Source organism: Cuculus canorus, chromosome 16, assembly GCF_017976375.1.
Source record: "Cuculus canorus isolate bCucCan1 chromosome 16, bCucCan1.pri, whole genome shotgun sequence".
NCBI lineage: Eukaryota > Metazoa > Chordata > Aves > Cuculiformes > Cuculidae > Cuculus > Cuculus canorus.
Genome location: NC_071416.1, coordinates 15,360,675 through 15,381,721, shown reverse-complemented (window position 1 = coordinate 15,381,721; position 21,047 = coordinate 15,360,675). Strand labels below are relative to the sequence as shown.

General features: G+C 41.6%; 1 protein-coding gene across 1 annotated transcript in view; it reads right to left on the bottom strand.

Moving 5' to 3' along the window:
- The window catches only part of ATP9A (ATPase phospholipid transporting 9A (putative)), a 60,010-nt gene that overhangs the window by 36,014 nt on the left and 2,949 nt on the right, over positions 1–21,047 (bottom strand). The window contains exons 2-8 of the mRNA XM_054081348.1: positions 13,109–13,253; positions 12,664–12,777; positions 9,252–9,360; positions 2,666–2,724; positions 2,014–2,065; positions 1,338–1,432; positions 66–146 (exon numbers count right to left, since the gene is read on the bottom strand). Of these exons, the coding sequence (XP_053937323.1) occupies positions 66–146; positions 1,338–1,432; positions 2,014–2,065; positions 2,666–2,724; positions 9,252–9,360; positions 12,664–12,777; positions 13,109–13,253 (655 nt within the window). The remainder of the gene's footprint in view (positions 1–65; positions 147–1,337; positions 1,433–2,013; positions 2,066–2,665; positions 2,725–9,251; positions 9,361–12,663; positions 12,778–13,108; positions 13,254–21,047) is intronic.

Here is a 21,047-nt window from a genome sequence, read left to right as displayed (position 1 = left end):
CACTCAGCAGGTTTGCATACAAAGCAATACATATATGATTTCAGGCATATGTCAGCAAGACTTACCCTCGTGAAGGTCCCCACAAAGTTATGTATATCAATATTGGGTTCTTCTGCATATACGTAGGATCGAATCTGCAGTAGGTCCTGTAAAACAGACACGTTTTGGCAGACAGTTAGAAAATGACATTTTAACAATGTACAAATGTTTCTACCAAAATACTCTGAGCAAGAGTTACTTATCAGGTTAAGATAACTAAATTATACTACTTACTGGAGTCCAACTGTCTAAGAGAAACTATAATTGTTGTAGCAGCTTCAAGAGTATTTCTTGAACTGTTACCCGAGAGACTCCTGGGGAGCTACTTCAACATCAGTGCCCCATAAGAGAAATTTCAGCCTGAATAACCGAGACAGCCTACGGCACTTATTGCTCTGTAGCAAAGAAGGTTTGGACTAGTCTTCTAAGGCAACCAAAGAACACTCTATCACTCAATATTTAGTTCAAGATGCCATTGCCACTAGGAACAGTTCTGTGGTGACAAGAAAATATGCCAATTCTGCACAATGTTTTCACTGCTGACTCCTACACATGCATGAACTATTCACTCCATGGAGAGAACGCCTTGCTTCAAAGCCTCTGTAGAAAATAAGCTTCTTGCACTTTTTAAAGATAGATGATCAATAAAACAGGTACTTAAATCCCCGCCCTTTCCCCTCTCAACTGTATTTTTTAAAGAACTCACAAACGACTATAGCTAGATATTTCAGGAAATGGCATGTTTGATGGAGGTTATGTGCTTATTTCAGATCATGCAGTGGAGCTCCCAGGGTGACATTCCTCCTTACACAAAGGAAAGCAATGAAAACTGCTTCCGAAGCCATTTCATGAAAATGCACGAATTGTGTGTCTGAATATATCGCAGTGCAAGGAATGAAGGGGAGCATTTGAGAAGTATCACCTGCAACAAGACCTATCCTGCAACAAGTTACTGCAATGGTGTCTGGAGAGGAAAAAGAAAACAGGAGCATCCTACCACCAGCCACCTCCTGCTGCAAGACCATTCTCCAGCTGTGGTGACTGCAGGGCAGCACAGAGACATCTAGCTTCACCTGACCTGAAATTCTGCCTGGAGCTCAGGAAGAGCTGGCTTACCCCTATCTATATGCTTTGCTGCCAGAATTCATCTGGAACATGCACCAAGTCCTGTGCAGAACAATGCTACATTAATGTGTTTCTCAAAGCAGCCCATTAACCGAAACACCTGAATGTTTTTCGGGTAAATCAGATAACATGTGTTTACCAAGTAGAGTAGTTTTGTACAAAAGGCAGCTTACCGAAGCCGTTGGCAGTCTCTGAGTACAGGTAACAGGCAGCCGCAGTTTCCAGTCTGTCTCACCATCCAGCTGGTCAGTGCGAAGGAAGCAAGACCCTGTGGATTTTCAACACCAGTCAGTGCTCATTCCAGATCTGACTTAGGTACACCTACAGCTCACGAAATGAGGTATATGTCTAGGACACCCTTCTTTCTTTGGAAACAGTATTTGATTTCAAGTAACATTTGTTAATAACGTAAAGAATGATATTCTTGCATCACACATTCATTTCCCCTCACTAGTCCAGAATACAGTGAGATTTCGCATTCTGTCTTTAAGATATTTGAAATATTCTCATTAGCCGTTGCTTTTTAATATTTCTGATCAAACATTTCCTTATCCTACACTTAACAAAATACACCTGAACAGCATATAATTTGCATCTATAACACAAAATAATTTGCATCTATAACACAAACCATTGTGCAACCTGATTCATTTACCCTGGATTCAACTATCTATGTTAGCAAACAAGAACAAAGTACAACATCCTGAAAAGTGGTGGTCCATAAAAGCATTTGAATTCTCTATCTAAAATTTTGCTAGTATATTTCTTTCACATTTCCAAATGATAATTTTCTCTAAACAACCAGTGAAAGGTTAATGGCTATTTTGACAATTGGTTCCAGATGTTTACCATTCTTCTCCGACGTCCTCAGGAAGATCATGTCAGCAGGGACCCGCTGGTTCTGTTAGGAGAAGAAAGGCCATTATTGTGCATACAGCCCTGCACGCGTGTGCAGCCGCCTTCCACAGCCCCACCGTGACAAGCAAAGGGGGTATGGAGGAGAAAGAGGATTTCTTTGTGAAACTGAGGCTCGATATTAATTTTGCTCTGCATCTTTAACTTTCTTCCCTGCAGAATTCCAAGTGTGGAATAATAACCGCTGCCAGCTCCCACTGACCGGACTGACCAAGAGCTAGGTTTACAAAAGAGCTAGTGAGTAATTCTAGAAGTATGAAGAAATTTTAAACTAGTGCTGGTTTCCTTTCAAGAAGTCCCATGCTAGAAGAAAGCGCATATCTGTAGCCGACAGCTACCATTTTCCTGCCCTTTTTTTTTTCCCCTGAATATTTTCAGAATAATAGTTCTAGAGGACACCACTGCTTGCACAGTGTGTGACGAAGGGAACAGAGGGGAGGGTGAAACCCTGATAAGTGATTAAATATTATAACTAGTGTTCAACACTTGATGTTCTGAGCCTATTGTAAAACAAATGTGACTTCAAAATTTTCTATGGACTTGCAAAAAAGTTCTTTATAAAGAAAAGATACACATAAAGGCTAACCTTTTCAACAATGATGAGGTCTCCTACTTGTATATTAGAGCTCTTCACCTTCACAGTCCCTGCGAAAGAATGATATCAGTGCATTAAAGCAGCAGCAGGACAGGGTTTATGGGTGCTGTGCAATGCTTCCTTCCACTTCACTCTTCTGGAGAAAACGTGTAACATTTCTATCACAAGAATTAGGCAACGCTACCCTGCAAAGACCCACCAAGCCCACTGTCCCTCCTAGGCAAAGCAGAAGGTTTCAATCAGCAAGAACAGAAAAATTGCAATAGCGAACCATCAACCTCTGATTCTTCTGCGCAAAGTGGTTAAAAATTTAAAGGTCAATTCTCAAGCCTGGACTTGGGAGCCGTAAGTAAAATGGGCCCAAGTTAAAAACCAGGCTCCTTTCCTTCTGTGTCTCAGCTCTTGTATCTGGCTCAGCTTTACCACCTCCCCTTTGCCTCTGGCTGGACACAGCCTGAACAAGACCTGCAGAGCACAGGTCCTACAGAAAACACATAAATATTTATTTCTTTGCAGCTGTCAAACATTTCCCAGTTGCTTTAAAACAGGAGATTAATATAACAATTGGCTAGTAATTTCAAATCATTAGCCAGCTCTAGATTTGGCTTCTCAGACTAACTAGTGATTTATAATGAGTTAATTTGAACCCTGCCTCTACGTGTCTGTCTGTTATATTTCAACAAAAGCCTCTTTAATCTGCTGCGATTTGAGTGGAAATGGGGGAGGCACGTGGAGCTCACCCCAGCACGGACAACACTTCTACTGTACCTCAAAATTCACGGGCTAACTGGCCAGATAGCAGCTCAGGAGCCAAAGAGAAGGGGGAAGGGAGGGGGAATAGAAATTAGCACAAAGCACAAAGGTCACTAGGATTTTACTACTGGCAGTCCCTTCATTAGCATCCTTCTCAGGATATGCTTCAGTGTTTCTGCTCCAAATTAACAATGAAAGCCATTCTGGGCTCCCGGCAGCCTGCTGCTTTGGTGACACACTGTGTGCTTAACAACATGCTTCATCACTGCCGTTAATAAATGCAGACTTCCTCGCATGCTGTAATTATTCCTACAAATTATAAGCAGTCATGGCCCATTTCACAAATATCTCATAGGTCTTTTGCAGATTCGGGGTTTTGTCTGGCGAGATTTTTGTTAAAAGGGGGGAAAAGAAAAAAAAAGGGTAAACAAATTGAATGCTGGGCTAAAGACATCTCTGCCAGGGCAGGAAGCACACTGGGGATTAAGAGTCCATTACGCAGGGGCTTGAAAAGAAAAGCCGCGCTCCAAGAGGATCCAAAAAAGCATCCCTGGCAGTCTTCTGTATAGGCTATACAAAGTTAGGTGCTATGACACTAAAAGGGTCTGACAGATAACATCTCTTCCTCCCCTTTTAATACGGTTATTCACGAAACAACAAAAAGTGCTTTTGAATATTCTCCTGTGCAAAGAAGGAAAAAAACCCCACTCTCCCCACACAGGCATAGCAATTCCTAAACCACTGCGCAAGAGAGCTCTTAGAAGGAGAGGGGGATTTGTTTAGCTGCATTTTATGTATTTCTCTCAGAGATTGCAAGGGTTCATTTGCCGACCGACAGTATAGGAAGAACTACCTGCAGGCTTCAAGAATGGAAACTTATTTTTGCAGCACGTTCCTTAATGATGTCAATTCATGCTGGAAAAGGAAAATTAATGCCTGACAAAACTACAGCATGACAATTTCCTACCATTAGGCACATAAAAGCCTTTTTTTTGATCATTATTCTGAAAACAGTATCATCTGCTTTAAAATTTTTCCAGTATGAGGAAAAATCAGAGCAGCTGGAGTAGATTTGTCTTGTTGAATAACCCTCCCACCCTGAACTGTTTTAAGGTAAAATAGAGGATCCTTCTAACCAATACACATTTTTAGAACTCCTGTAGAAATGAGATGCCCTTTTTTAGGTAGCAAAGCTAATTCTGCTTTTCCAGCCATACTCCCGGCCTCTCACGGATGACATCTCTGCAGTATGTAGCATATGTCCTGCTAAGAAGGCGCGGGACCAGATGTTTCCTTTGACTCAGAACTCCCATAAAGCAACTTACTTGAATTAGTTTTATTTTGATCTTGGGAATTCTGTAATTTCTTTTTCTTTCTGTGGGGAAACTACCTCCTAAATATTAGATGTTTTCACACATACGCTTAAGGAAACAGCAAATAACGCAAGTGCTTAATTTACCAATACTGCTCTACTGTTAAAGCATTTTCGTAATAATAAATTACTGCATTTATACATGCGTCCAGAAGTGCTGCTTCTAAATACACACAGGTTTATTCAGCAATTACAATGCTTCCAGTTTATATTTTCTGAAGTTAATCAGAATATAAGTCAGTGATTAACACAATTTTAAAAAGCAACTAGTCTTGATATCTAATTTTAAAAAGAAAAGTTTTAAAACTTGATTGCTATTTGCTCCATTCTTTGCTGTGTATCCCGATTATTTTTTTAAAAGATAAAAAAAGTAAACAATAAAATGTTTGTTCCAACTTCAGCTTCAACTTTGCAATTATCACCAAATCTGCAGCGTGATGGATGTACCATAAAGCACATTATTTAGAGTATAAAATACATTAGCCAGAAGATATGACTTTCTCTACTACATGAGCACTTACGTCAAGATTTCAGAATAGATCTGCAGAGCTCCATTAAGGCAGAGATCAAAACACTTAAATTAGAATTAAAGATGAAGCCAGAGATTTGTTAAAACAAGTCAAATAAATCTGAAAACAAAAAATAAATAAAAAAATAAAATAATAAAAAAGTTGTTTGGATGTGCTGCACCAAATTTTGGGCTTTTGCAGCCTTATGCTGTATAAACTGTGGAGCAGGACTCAGAGGGTTTGGGAAAATATTGTTTTTATATGGCTGGTAAACGCCAATGATCTGTATCTTAAGTAGCACCCCTCAGTAGGAGGTCTCTTCCCATTTCTTTCTGCGGAGTTTCTCTCTATTATGCAGTGTTACCCGGGGAGCGAGACTGCAAGAGAAGAAAAACAAACCAAGAATTTGCAAGCACAGTTCTAGCTTTCTATCAAGCAGAAAGTCAGCACACAGGCTTCTGAACACAAAGAGGCTTGTAGGTTTATGAATAGGGGATTGAAATTTGATTATTTTTTTATTACGATTCAAACAACTGTCCTTTAAATGGAGAGCTTTCTATTAAAATAAAAATGCTTTCCAGAAATCTGCTGGTTTCATCGGTTTGGAACACAAATTGATCACATTGGCAGGAAGAGAAAAGGAGGTTCAGGGTACAATTTTTAGGGATGTTATGCAAAATAAAGGGATACAGAAAATAAGCTGATGTCTATGCTGCCCTCCAAACAAATTAGTCCCTGGAATTCAGCAACCATATTCATAAATAATGTGGTCCAGAGAGAGTTCTCCCTTTTCCTCTACAAAGCAAGCAGCTTAGTGGATCTTAAAAATCTTAGCAAGCAAAGTGCACGAAAAAAAGTTTCATGTACTGGAGCAAAGCTGCACATCCAAAATATACCCCCAGGGGTGCGAGACCAGGCTGGGGGGAGCGCTGGAGCCCCCGGCCAGCCGCTGCAGCACAGGCTGCCAGGGACTGCGCATGAAGACTACAAGAGCAAACTGATTAGGGAAAGCACTTTCATCTGTGCTCACTCCCATTCCTACTCAAAACTACATATAAGCATGTGCTTAAGTCTCCCCGACTTCATTCAGCCCTAAGTATGTACTTACATCTGTGGGGCTGCACTGGGAGGCCAAGACTGGAGATGGGAAAAACTGTTCTCCAGCCACCTTAACAGCAGCTTAGTGTGAGCACTCGGGGGAAATAAAAATAGCTTGGAGAAAGCTACAGCACTCCATTAGATCCAGTCTTCAAGAACAGCAGTGCTCAGCATCGAGCTTCACCTAATCTCTTTCCTACAACACTGGCTTTAGTGGTGAGGCTATTGAGAAGTTTAAAAGAAAAGAGTATATAGCAACATTTCAGAAGGCTTTTGCACATCAGTACCCTTCTGCACTGCCCCTTTCCAGTTCAGAGCTGTGCCAACATACAGAAGTATGAACCGCGCTAGTCAACCAAAAAATAAATAAAGAAACAGCCTGTGAACAGTCCAAGGCAAACCCTACCTGGAGTTTTGCCGGCTGCACTGAAAATTAACGGTTAAGATCAGGTGTTTTCAACTTATTTTTATATTTGCTGCTTTTACTTTTGACCTGATGAAGAGCTGCCTTGAAAGCTCGCTTACTTTTTTTAATTGTACTAATAGACACAACAAAGCAAACACAACAGCCACGGTGACCACACATGGTACGTCTCCGCTCCGAGGTGATTCGCAGAGGTGCGAAGGTTTATGAACCAGTGGGAAAGCAGAGGTTCAGGCCTCCTGAAAAGCTCACGTAATGCGATTCAGTGAAAGACAGGAAATTACTCTTCTCTACAAACCACAAGGCAAACATAAATAATTTTCCGTATCTTTCTACTCTAAACTATAGTTCTACAGAGTCTCATCCCTGTTTCCGCACCAAATTCATGTTAAATAAAGTGGCTTAAGACTTTTGGCTAGTGCCCAGCTGTCGATCCTCCTTGGTTTCTTTCACAAAATTAGAAAAGTTAAAGGACTGGGGGGAGGGAAATCGTTCATGGGAAACGTAATAGCAATATGAAAAGAACTAAAGGAAAGGTCAGGCCCCTTATAGATCATTGAATAGAATCCAGAAGGCAACTCTTTTATATCTTTAAATAGATGTAGTACACTCCTCTTGGATGAGGCTTTTGTTGGTTGCCAAGCATTTTAAGTGTTGTAGTAAGAACATGTTATTAAAAGGGGATTTAATATTCAGAAACTCACACTCCCTAGTTCAGAGTTGCCTCATAATTCCCAGCATGTGAAATATATACAGCCTTAAGCAATTACGTTTAAAAAGGAGCCTTAGTCTTAAAAGTGAAAGCGGCGTATTTTCACTACACCTAGTTCACTGCTTCTTAATTCGGGGGTATAAACTGCTATAACAAAGAATCTGGAAATGAAAAAAAGTTGCTTATGTTCAGTTCATTCCCTTTCTAAAAACAAACCCCTGGCCTCACCATCTTTGTCATGGTATTAGAAGTAACTCCACAGTGAGGCAGCATTCAATTTTTCAAACAAGAATTTAAATGTCTTTGTTAGGTACGGCACAGCTGTAAACAATGGCCAGAGCCAGGGATCAAACACAGCAGAGCCGCAGCCTGGACTCACTCACAAACGAGGTTTCCAAACTCCTCGCAGTTGGAGAAAGAACCTAAAGATGACGTCCACAAGAAAATACAAGGGAAGATATTGTGAATACTGAGGAACTGCCTCAGACACTGCTAAAAGAAACAAAAGATGTAGTATCATATCACACAGTGTCTTTTAGCAAAGGACTTTCATGAAATAAGTCCCTGTCTGGTACGATCCAGGAAAAACTATGAAACGCAACTGGTACTGCACCTTCAATAAGTGATGGAACGTGTTAGTACATCAAGGAAGTCACCTTGAATTTAACACAAGCTTTCACAAGCTCCTTCAGTAGAACACAGTTTACCTTCACCCCCATTATTTCAATCAACCTCTGCATCCCCTCCTTCTGACATTTTCACAGACTTATTAATTCTTCTACTAAAATGCTTTTGCAAATTATATGTCTAAATGGATCCTCCTCCCCTTTTTACACACACATTTGTTGTTTCCATTAAAGAATATGAATTGGTAGCTTATAGGAATCCTTCTTACATCTGTCTCTTTTACTGACAGGGTGAGCAACCAAAACACCCGTATGCAGGCGGGAAGACACATGATCCATCTTCATTACAAATGTTGGAAGAAGAACAAACAAAAAACCCAAACGACACATCACATCTACTATAGTCCTGTTCTTGGTTTCTCCCTACTATGCCTTTCACTGTATTTGCCTCTCCCTCCCTTTCTCCGCGCAATGTTATGAAGCGCTTCTCTCGCAGGAAGGAAAACACATTTCCCTTCTGGAAACATCCACCTCCACAAGCTAGAGCAATCCAGATCCAGTTTGATTTTCTTTGATGACTCCAATCCACCAAGAAGGTACAATGATTGGGAAAGAATTTTTTGGCTGACACTGGGGGTTTAAAAACATCGTATCTACTGCCTGGAAGTTCTCGCCTGCCTGGCGCTGGCTGCAGCGAAGCCCCAGCACACCACACACGCTCCTGCGCATGGAAACGTACCCACTGGCTGCTCTCAACACCTTGGCTCACAAAGATGATGGCCTGAAGCTGTTAGAGGCATTTAATGCTCCTTCCCCCCTCTATCAGCTGTGCATCTCCCCAGAAAACCCTCAGCAACGCCCATCATCCCCACAGCCCCGCGAGGAGCCACCCACGAGAAGCCACCCAGACCCCCGAGGCCTCCGCAGTGGCCACAGAGCCACGCGCCTGCGAGCCCAGAACCCCCTCCCCACTCCTTGAACTCTGCTTCTGCAACTGTCAGCAGCGTTTGATTGAGTTGCAACCCCCGGCGCTGCGGCAGCCGTGCCAGGATGCAGCGGGCGCGCTGGAGCCGCTGAGCCGACCTCTCGCTGTGAGCTTGCTGTAGATCTGCGAGTTCACTTCCTTGTCGCGCATGTAACATCTGATCTCCTCCGCAGCCTCTCGGATGACAGTAACAGCAAGCACAAATCCCTAAAAGGAGTGGGGGGGGAACAGAATGGATGAAAGGTCAGGAAAAATCACATCTGCCTCTAATAAGAGCAATATTTATCAGTCCCAATGCCAACAATCTGCATTTCCTTATTCTATTTTCTCTCACTAAATCATTATAGGGATATTATGTGGTGCTGTCCAGAACTCCCAATAGCAAACTGACCACAGACTCGTTGCTTAAAGTGTTATGATCGTTTCTCAGCTTTACCACGATGCTCTGTCAGTACCTCCCAAGCAAATCTTTGTGGAGTTTATCTGAAGAGTGTAAATAACATCTTTCATCTCGCTTCACAGGTGAGTAACCAAGATGGAGAGGGGTTACACAAAAGACCATTTAAGACAGGCTCTCTCAAATCTCAGTACTCGCTCCACCATGAAAGTTACCTCACCTAATCTGGGTGATGTCTTCATATAGAAATTTATATAATCCCTTATTTTATAGATAAAAAAATTCATGTGTATTCACGGGTATGTGTACAGACACAGCCTACGCAAATAAGCACTCTAAGCATACTAATGTGAACTACTCATGGAATAATTACACATTTGTCTAATTAAGCTTTCAGCCCTACTTTTCTAAGGATACGAGCAGTCATTTAATTTCCTCTCGTCATGAGGAAATGCCCACATCAGATCCTTCGCTATATAGAAAAAACTTAAATGAATGCAAAAATAATTCTTTGTGGGGCTAGGACCACAAAGTCATTTTTTTTTATTATGCACTATTCAGCTCAGACTCACCAAACAGCTAAAACAATCCTCATCCATTAATGAAGAAAAACGAACTTTTTACAACTGGCATTCTTGAACACTGCAACCATGTACTTACTGATTATCTCTGGCAATAAAAAGCTTTTTTATTTTAACAAGGGGACAGGAGATTTTGCCAGTGGGTTGCAATTTCTAACTTTATGTAGCTTCATTTCTAGGAAGAACTGCTGTGCACATATACCCAAAAACTGTGTGCGCGAGTTAAACTGAGCACAAAGAACTTGTGAACACAAACTCCACAACCACCTCAGGAAAGTCTTGCTGTGGAGCATTGCCAATGCTACCTGACACAGTAACAACTCAAATTCTCACATTTTTTTAAACTAAGAAAAATTATGAAGAATGACCTAAGGGCTACTAAGACTGAAAGAGAACAGTTTCTTTAATTATTAAAATACTGAGGGTACCCTTCACCTGATAGCTCTCTCAGTACTATAATAAAAATTAGTATTCTCTAATTCCAGTACATACATATGCATCTAAATGTATGATTCGGATTAATTAATATCAGTCTTCAAACGCAACGTAGCATGTTTCTGCAGTATTTTAAAACGCAGAGACTTACAGATGGGCAATTGCTTTTTAAAAAAATGCCTGTATTCAATCCCGCATTTACAAACACTGAAAGTAAGACGCCATTAATACAATACTTTCAGAGAAGCATTTCACTCCCCAGTGTTCAGGTCTGTTTTGCACCGCCATGGAAGACATCTCCTTCCCATAATACACAAATTAAGGAATGAATGAACATTTCTCTTCTATTTACAAATTGCACTTCTGTGTTTACCTATAAATCTTTATCTGCTTTCCAAAATAAAATTTAAAAAGCATCAGTTATTTTCAACTTATGTTTCGTCTGTTTGAAGAGTCTCCAAATTATTGCCCTAAAATATTCCCACATGTGCCAGCTCACGGTGTCATCTCATATGTCATTCCATTCCCAAACACTCCTATTAGAAGCCAGTAATGAACAAAGACCTTTCTTATTCTGCTTTCTGGCAGCTCATATGCCAAAATCTAATCGCTCAGCCGGCACAGACAACTCACAACTGCCTATAGATCCTCTCTGCACACGTACACTTTCTTTATGGGATGGGATCTTAGGAAACTATCATTAGATGCATACAGCAAATACAACACAGCACGCACTTGAGAGAAAATTCAGTGAGATCCAGGCTTTAATACAAACACAGTTTTAGCAGCCATGTCCCAAAGCTGCCCCTTCACTTCTTTCTTTTACCAGAGATTTCACTCCACTGGAAGTCCAAAAGGCAGGAAAAATTTCCTTTGCTCCTCTTTAGCTCTCTCCATGGAGCCGTCATTTTTTATCACCACCATTTCAAAATTAATGCACAAGTAGCATCTCAGAAAGGACCCTGTGCTTTTTAAATCAATTTTCATTTGATTTTGTGTTATTTCTTTAAAGTAAAAAGGATGTCTGTCCTTGGTGATTTTAAAAACTCAGGTAGATGAGTTAAACCAATCCAAATGTAAAGAGCAGACAGTTGGATCAGACGTCCCTCTGAACCGAAATTACTCTACAACACTACAAACGGAAGTACAGCAGAGAAGTTATTCACATAGAAAGAGAAATAATAGTTTTACTGGGATAAAAGAAAAAAAACTATATAGGTATCTATATTTAAGCATTAAAGCAGTTGTAACTGGCTCATGCAGTGCATTTTAGAGATTTAAGAAGCCCATCCATACAATTATTCCTCTTTCTGTTCTTTGATAGCACTGTTTCTGTTTCAAAACTGATGATTATAAATTTCCTTTGATCATGGCCATCAAAAGAAAACGGCAAATAATTTACAGGAGGGAGGAGTATCTGCACCTTGCTGAGTGTGAGTATGTCTCTATATATTTATTTTTATACGTGGGAGGTTTGTGGAGGGAGGGTTCTCCGTTTTTTCATTTGTTTTTTACAATGTGGTTAAACTACGAAGCAGCCTGCTGACCTATCCCAAGGCCGCGGGTCAAACTGTTTGGCAGGGGAGCATAATTTGCCATCGTTGAGCATATGGCCGCTCATTAAGGTCACCTCTGAAAGGTGCCCTTTGGTCCTTCGCTGCAGTTGCCAGGCTGGTCTGGGGTCCAGCAAGCGTGGATCACCCTGGCAGGGGCAACACCCCACGCACACTGTCCACGAGCACAGCCCACGCTCACAGCTGCGTCTGAACAGCACACACATTGCCCCGGTCTCTATGTTTTTCACAAAGCCCTGCTGTCCTCGCAGGCACCGCAGCCAGCGGCAAGAGCTCTGTGCCTGTTAACACCTCTCAGATGGACAAGCTGAGGGCAGAGTCTTCTCACACCTCCAAGAAGCCTCTACAAAATAAAGCTTAAGGCAGAACAGGCATTCACACTACAGCATGTACGGAGAGGCCTGAAGAAGCAAGCTAGTGACGTGATTTAAGGAGTAAACTCTAAACTCTACAGAAAGGGCCGCACAAAAAATTGCATTAAACACTGAAACTTTCTTGAACAAATAAACCTTAATTGACCTACCAGAGGAACCCAGTACGTGTAAAGCGCGCCGAGCCTCATTTCAACGACAAATTGAGAGCAGGCCAGAAGCAAGAAATAAAGGTTGAAGAAGTATTTGAACTGGTTAAACAACACCTGGAAAAAAAAAACAAAGGAAAAAAAAAAAAGGAGGGGAGATTAATGGAGTTTAGAAGTTATGCATATTGAACTAAGACCAGAAACATTTTTTGCATGCTCCTCTGGAGTCTAAATGCTAACTTAGCGCAGTCTTAAAGTAGTCCTGGACACTCAGGATGGATCTGTGTCTTGTTTTCTGCTGCCCCAAAGCAGCCTTTGCAGGAAGTCCATAAACCAATTACTAATTATTTCCTCCAGCTCCAGATTCTGGACCTGTCCACTGTAAAACCACTGAAATTGGGGAAAGCATTGGGGCAGGATGATGAAAAGTAACTTTCTTCACACTTACCCCAGGGAGAAATGTGAAAAAATTGTATTTCTGATTGTTGATCACATTGCGAGGGTATCTCTGCTCTCTCTTCTCTGGATGGCCAAGCCAAACAGTACGAGGCCTGGGGTCTCTCCTCCCACAGCATCTTAAGCACTCACAACACCTACAAAAGGAACGTTAATTAATGAGTTCATTTTTAACACATTTCAATGACCCGCACACGCACCTCAGACCCAAACCCGCTGAGCATCAGTTCATCCACAACTCACCACCTCTCATCTCTTGATTATCTGCTATATTAGAAACATCTTAAAATGCGGAGGTTGACTCTCTACCAAACACAAACAGTATGCCTGCTACAGCCGCTGCAGACCTACCGCGCAGCCCACCAAGTTACACGAAAACATCTCATATGGTGTTGGAACTACTACTAAAAGATCACAGAACCGCATGTTGAAAGCTGGACAGGCCTGTGGCAATGCCAGAGATGTGCCTGCAGCAGCCAGAGGTGGGAAGGCTCCTTGTTTTGCTTCCAAGAACACGATGCCTGGAGAAGCACGGACAAAGCTCATCACTACCATGAGTCAATGCCGGCTGCTGGGAGAGCTTCTGCCTCCTGTGGCTGAAAGGGCTTCAGGAAGCAAAGAGGTCTGGGGTAGAGGCAGAAAGGTCCCCTTGTATTGATCCTGGATTGCAGGTTTTATGCCAGAAAGCTCTCATGAATAAAACAGTTTACTTTCTATGCTTCTGTTTCCTTGTAGGTGTATGGAAGCTTCCTCAAACAAAAGAGGGCTTTCCCATTTATGTGCTGAACATAAATAGGAATGCATATACGTAAAGCGGTCTCATATGTCCTCAAGAAAATAAGAGGCCGAGATAGAGATCCTCCTCTGCAAGCCCTGCTTCATAGAAAGGTGCACCTTCTTAACAGAAAGGTTTAAATAGTTGCATATTTGAATTTTTGAACTTTAAAATAATCTAGCCAAGAAATAATAATCTATAGTTCTCTAAAAAATAAAAGCTTAAGAAGAAATTGAAAGTAGATCAATGATTACTGATATTAGTTTTATACAGTATTACACTCAGTAGCTCCGTTTATGTTAAAGGCAAATTGAATGTTAACTACTAATGAATAACACACATTCTCACCAACTGAGAACATACACTGTAGATCCAACTACATGGTCTTAGCTTATTAGTTTAGCTGTAGTAATGTGTATTTTCTGCTCCCGACGTGACTGTCCCATCGCAGCAGCCCAGCGGAGGCTGCCAGTTCGGCAGCCCAGCCAAACACCTGGACCCAGCGCCACAAACCCGAGCTGCCAGAGCAACGGCTGCCGGGACGCAAGTTCTTCCTATTTTCAGTCAGACGAGTCCAATATAACCTTTGATCTTATTGTTTTCCCTGCATTTTTGTCCATTTTGTCTCTGGTATCTGTTCTTGTTCCATTAACTATTGTCATATTTCAATTACCCAGCACACTTGCTTTTTATATCTTGCCATGCCAGTTTCTCCCAAATTGTTCAAAATAAATAAAATATGAACATGTCAGCATGCTGACCTTCCCCTTTTTCAATTCAGGCTTATATTAAAGCTATTTATTTAACAGAATTTCTGGCCTTTGATCAAAGTTACACGGGAATTCAGGAAAGCCACATCAACTTCACAAAAACTGATAGTCACCGAAAGGATTCCCTCTTCTCTCTCGGGCCCCTCACCCCGGCTGCCACAATCGGCAAAACCTCAGCTCTCACATGATTTTTGTTAAATAAAACCATGCATTGATCAGTGTTATGAATCGTTACTTGAGGCAATGAATTAAACAAAGCACTGGTTACTTTGTGAGAGATGCAAGGACTTACGAGTGATCCCTCTTGTACCTTGAAAAAGCCTCTCTGTTTAAAACTGAAGCATTGTACCCTCCAAAACCCCAAAAAGGGTTATTTTTCTGTTGTCATTGCTTCTTAGTGAAAGCCAATCCCTCCCCAGCCCCTCTTGTTACTTTAAAAAGAGACCTATTGAATTTCGTCGACATTTCGGAAAGCCAGTATCAGCTGGATTGATAACCAAAAACTTCAGAGCTCTTACAAACACCTTTCCAGAAATCATTGCTAACGTCTGTTCTTGAATCACAGCATTCTGCCACAAAAGTTCAATTAAAAACACGCCTAACCAAGAGAAATAACTATTTAAGGAAGTATACAAAGCATTTGGTTCTTGAAGTCACTGTCTTGCCTGAAAACACATGCAGCATGATGAACAGTTTACAGCTCACCCCACAGAAGATGGTTTCCTACAAGGACACCATTTTTTAAGGTTTTACACCCTGCTGGATGCAAATAAATTGAAGAAGTGTTATCAGTGAAGTCAGTTCCTTCCGTAGATAAGAGGAATAAAAATCAACTTTGCTCCAGAAGTCACCCTGTGACTCAGCGCTCCAGGAGCGGGTACAGACATCAGCTTCGCAAGACTGAGTTGTGAGATAATTTCTCACAAGCTCTTATAACCAGACAAAAGGATTTTCGCATAATCAAATTATTTTGACATTATGAGATTTCATTAAGCGCGGCAAATGAGCCCTGAAAAGGTGGATTTTATCTGGTTTGTGCTCAAGAACAACCAAACCTGCAAGCATACAGGTACCACCCAAACACACAGCAGAAGGTTTTGTCACTCAAAGCACCTTTCAGACCGAAACAGTGACAAGATAGCAGAGCACTACGTGACACCAACAAGTTAATAATGAAGGAATATGAAATCACCAGTTTCAGATGGTGCCAAATAGTCTCTTACCAGCTCCATGCAAGTCAAACTCTCCATTCCAAAGCCAGAATACTCGTAAGGTCTTCCAATTTCAGTAACAACCCCAGTGCTTTCACCTATACACATTTATCGTTGACCATGTAGAGGGCAGCTTTATCTAAGCCCCCCCAAGTTATCAACTCTGACTTGAAAACTTCATTCGCTGAAGAAAAGAAAATCAGAAGAATGCAGGAAAATCTGACAGAAATAAACATAGTAATGCGAACTGTTAAAACTGATAGCAATGCACACCTAGAGCAATAACCGGAATGAAATAACAGATGTTTTGCTGTTCCTGTACATACAAGAGACATCGGACTTCCAACAGACTCGCATCCTCCCTGTTGCCATCTGCGCTTACCTCTAGACAGGGACATTGCCTGTTATTCTGCATTGATAACTTCTAAAACCAGGGACTTCCATCTCTGACTATTCCCCAGGTAGATACATAAACCCATCATTAACATAAGTACCCTAAATGTAACCCACTTCAAAAAGTTACACTTGCCCCTGAAATCATCCTTTTTTGTCAAATCTACAAACTTTTTTTTCTTGTTAAGAACTAACTAGTAGATCTTTCTTCCTCATGCAGTTCTGTATAATATCCACATCTGAAAGACAGTTACCAACATGAGACAAACAGGAAAGTTGGTGTAAAACACTTCGAAATTCATAAACTCTACTTCAGAAGCATATTTTATTAGTTTGCTACCTTATAACTGAAGTTTTCTTTTGCGTTTGCAGATGAAGACCTTAGACAAATAGTCTCTTCCATTCCAAATATATTTTAATGGAAAAATAGTGGTATTTGGATAGCAATAGAAAATAGAAAAAAAAAGAAAAATGTTTTTCCTTCTTTCACCCTGGAGAAAACCACACAACATTAGCTTTGATTCCATGTTTTAATGATTGCAAATTCAGAATGACCCCTATAATAAGGCTCCAAGTAAGAGACTTTGCCCAAGAGAGTAAACCTGCTGTCCACACACCCCATTTCATCACAATGTGCTTCCCGGTTACAGAGGGAGTCAGTCAGTCTTTGTAATCAGACATCTGAAACCAGTTACCTTTGTTTATCTTTTAGGTTGGGCCTCTTCTAGGGATTGTACTCAACAGCAAAAATACCCACACACCTATATCATAATATTTACAATAGGATAAAGCTCAGAGAAGGTACTACTATAATTTAATACATTTTTTTACCTGTGCTGCAAATTGTTTGTGCAAAGTGAAATTCACCAATATGCTCCAAAGAACTTCCCAAATATCTGGGCAGATCTTTTAACCAATACCTAAATCTCCAAAGCAGAATTTCAGACTTTTCAATAATTTCAATGACTTACCACCATTTTTCCTTTGGGAATGCATAAGAAAACGGCAAACGACCTGCACAAACTCATCAGAATATTTTACCTTAGGGAAAGCGCACTCTGCCCAACTGTGTATATACAATTACATTGCTTTCAGTCTGGTCTTTTCCACATTATAATAAATTCACTAGTCTGTGAATGCCAATACCTAGGAATGCAAAATTGCTGACACTTGCATCATTCTAAAGGAGACAGCAACCCCCGATACTGACAGCACCTACAAAGGCAGGGAAGTAGAAAGCAATTGTGCAAAAGTGAAGTTACCCAAAATTCAGCGCACGCTGCAATCAAAGCCATGACCTCTCCTAGTGTTCCTGGCAGAAAGACACCTGTTGATGTAAGAACTTTAATTAACAAATGCTGTATTACTAAAAGGTTTGAAACACAACCTAAAAATAATGCAGTTTCAAGCAAAAAAGGGCACAGGAGAATCTGCTGTGTAAAAATAACAGTTTTGTGAGACTCCTGCCTGGTTGGAGTCACAGTTTTCGCAACCCCCTAAATTACAGGGAAAGCAAACTGAAAGCCTGATTAGACAAACAAAAGAAAATCTTCCTGCCTAGCAAGTTTTTGAAGGCAATTATCAGTAGTATCAGTCGTCAAGAAAAAATATCCAGCATTTCTACTAGGAATTCTCCCGCATAGCCTTTTAGCGCCAGGTTTCTATGCAATGTAAAGGAATTTGTTAAAAAAAAAACGGTCTGGCCAATGAACACAATACTACAACCGGCAATAACAGCTTAACAGTTGCACGTTGCAACACTTGGGAGGTTTATCAGCGCTCAGGAATCCCATTACGTCATGGGCTGGAAGCCTCCTCCAGAACAGGCAGCGCTGAGCGAGGAACTCACGCTCACGGCTGACAACCCTGAAAAATCAGCAAATGCTGATGTTTATCCCACACACGTTCAAAGATCCCCAGATCACCCCGTCGGTCACAGCGCCGGACCTTAATTCTTACCCATTCTGTGATCCGTTTTCCCCCCCTCACCCCACAAAGCACCCACATGCCTGTGCTTTGCCAGGCAGGCACAGAGCAGAAACCCACAATCCAAACCTGGGTCTAGCGCGGAATGTTAAGCGATGAAAGTTCCCTCCACACACTAACTGTGCCGGTGCCTGCTCGCGGCGTGTGGAAAAGGAGCTTTTGGCAAGAACGCAGACATTTCTCAAGCACAGCGCTCACTCTTAAAGGCAGATGTTTATCACCTCCCTCGCCCAAGGTATTCCATTCCATTTTTTTTAGACCTTTTAATGATGTCTTAAACTTTATCAAGGAAGAATACATTATTAAGCTCATTAGTTCTACTTTAAAATCCTCTATATGACATCTGTGATCCTTACAAAGCACTTTACACACAGACAGTAGTGGCCGTAATGGCAGATCACGCTTTAATAGACTAAAGAGCAAAGTTTCATTAACCTACCCAGGGTCACGTGCAGACGGGACAGATTCACTACCTGAACCTTTTCTGTCTCACACGTGTCGATGTTGCAACGCGAGTCAGCACCAGCCTGCACCGCTGCCTTTGTTACCGCCTGGGGCTGTGTTGGCAGAACACACGGTGTGCCACCGGTGAAAGCCCAGCACTAGCCAGGGCTGCACGGCTGCTGTGCCCTCGCAGGGGCCAAAGGAAAAGCCCCCAGAGCTGCCAAGGACCCGTACTGTGAGAAGAGACAGCCAAACTCCTGGGCCACACCGCTAAACACGCGGCTGGGGATGCTCATGTGCTGGGATGGCAAAACACGACTCATACTGAGAGCAAAAGGGCAACGACGCAGAAAGATGGGTGGTGAACCCGAGAAGGACCATTTCATTTAGTCTCCCTTTCCCTTTCTTCTCTGGAAACCGAATAATCTTAACTTAGGATTGAAAAAAAAAAACCCAAAAAACATTCTGACAAATCCATTCAGTTGGGTACCACAAGACAAAGTACAGACAAACACACAAACAGGTTCTGAAATTATTCTGGTGCTCATTAAATAAGAAGTCCTTTTGACTGGGGCAATTGGCTTTTTCCAGTTAACTAACTTGTTCTTCCCGGAAAATAAATTTTGCAGGCATTGCACAGTTCCGTGATCCGCTGTTTCTTTGAATAATATCCTCATTTGTCCACTTGTGGGTATCAAGCTTAAATGCCTGGATGATAAGGGGAGGGGCTGCTCAGGCCATCACATTCCTCTGGATTTTCTGCTCAGGCCATGGTCAGTGCTGCTGGAAGAAGCTGGCTCTTTCTGGCAGAACTACTGGCATTATTACGAATAATAAAATATTTTCTGTCAGGGAATGAGAAGACTATGCCCCGGAAAGAAAAAGAAAGATTGTCTAGAAAAACAGCTGCAATTTACATTGCTGCTTAGAGATGCTGATAAAATTAGTTTGCACTTTCCAGGAATGGGAATCACAAAGTTACAGAAACATGAGAAGTTGTATAGAAAAGTTTAGCAATATACATTCCTAAACATTTCTCCTTCTCTGTTTTGCAACTGAAGCGCTTAAGAATAGCACTGCAATAACCCCTGAGGTACACTAAACTGTATAGTCACTGTACACCATGAACTCGTAAATACTATCTTACAAAAAGAACATGAAAAATTCATAAAGACAGCTTACATGGGGAAGCTTATACAGCATTATGTTATTCACATTTTAAATCACAACCTGGCAAAAATAATAATAAAAGGCAAACTTACAAATCCCCGAACAAAATCACAACCACCCAAAAGCATCTCCTTCCATGTGAGCTGTATCCAAAACTTTTGAGTCCCACAAGCAATGTGGCCCTTAACCTGCACAGGGATCTACAGGAATAGGAAGGTGGGGAAGAGCACACAGGTCTCTCGTGTACTTCACTTCAGATGATATTTGTTTACAAAAATACATTCTTTGTGATGACATAAGAAGCAGTACTATGACAGGCTGACTGTCAGATGCCAGGTGAACAGCCACTACCGAGAAGCAGTTTTTATTTGTAAATGCTGCGCATTTGATGGAGAAGTATTTGAGAGAGCAAATGAGAAATGCTTTCATAATAATCTTTCACGCAAAACAAACCTATAGTGGGAAAAAAAGTGTGACGTTTGTCTAATACAGGGAGAGTGTTTGTCAAATGAATGCTGATGTTAACACATTTATTCACTCCTTTCTCAGTTTATGTTTCTGTTTCTCACAGGCTGTGCTGCTGAGCCTTTGGCACCTTTAACGCACAAATCAACCTTCCACATTTCATTATTTTAAAAGTATATCACGAATTTTCTATTGATTAAAAAAAAAAAACAAAACCCAACCCCCCCCAAGACAAGCACACCCACCCAGCCTTTTCACGCACCTGCACGTGATCCAAGCACTCCCCGGTTTGCAGGCTGCAGCTGGGGCGGCTCAGGAAGGGGTCCGGAGCACGGTTCTTCTTGCAGCCCACCCACCCAGTGCCACGGTGCCAACAGCTCACCTCTGGAGAGCCAACCCAGCTCTGCAGGCACCAAAGCACACCCGTATACAGGCAGATGGAGGGCAGGAGCTCCCATCTCTCTCTCTGTTGACTTTACAATGGAATTTGCCATTTTAAATAGAGACAAAGAGTACACACACACATGGAATGGCTGCATGAAATGCTACTGTAAAGCTCCTCCTCACCTGTCTCATTCCCCATTTTCCGCACCCCTCATCCCCATTTCTGGATCAAGGCCTTTTTACATCGCAGAGGTAGCATGAGCACCACAGTTTGTTGGCTTAAAAAAAATGCTTTGCAGGATTGTGGCCTGAGACCATAAGCTATTTAGGGAA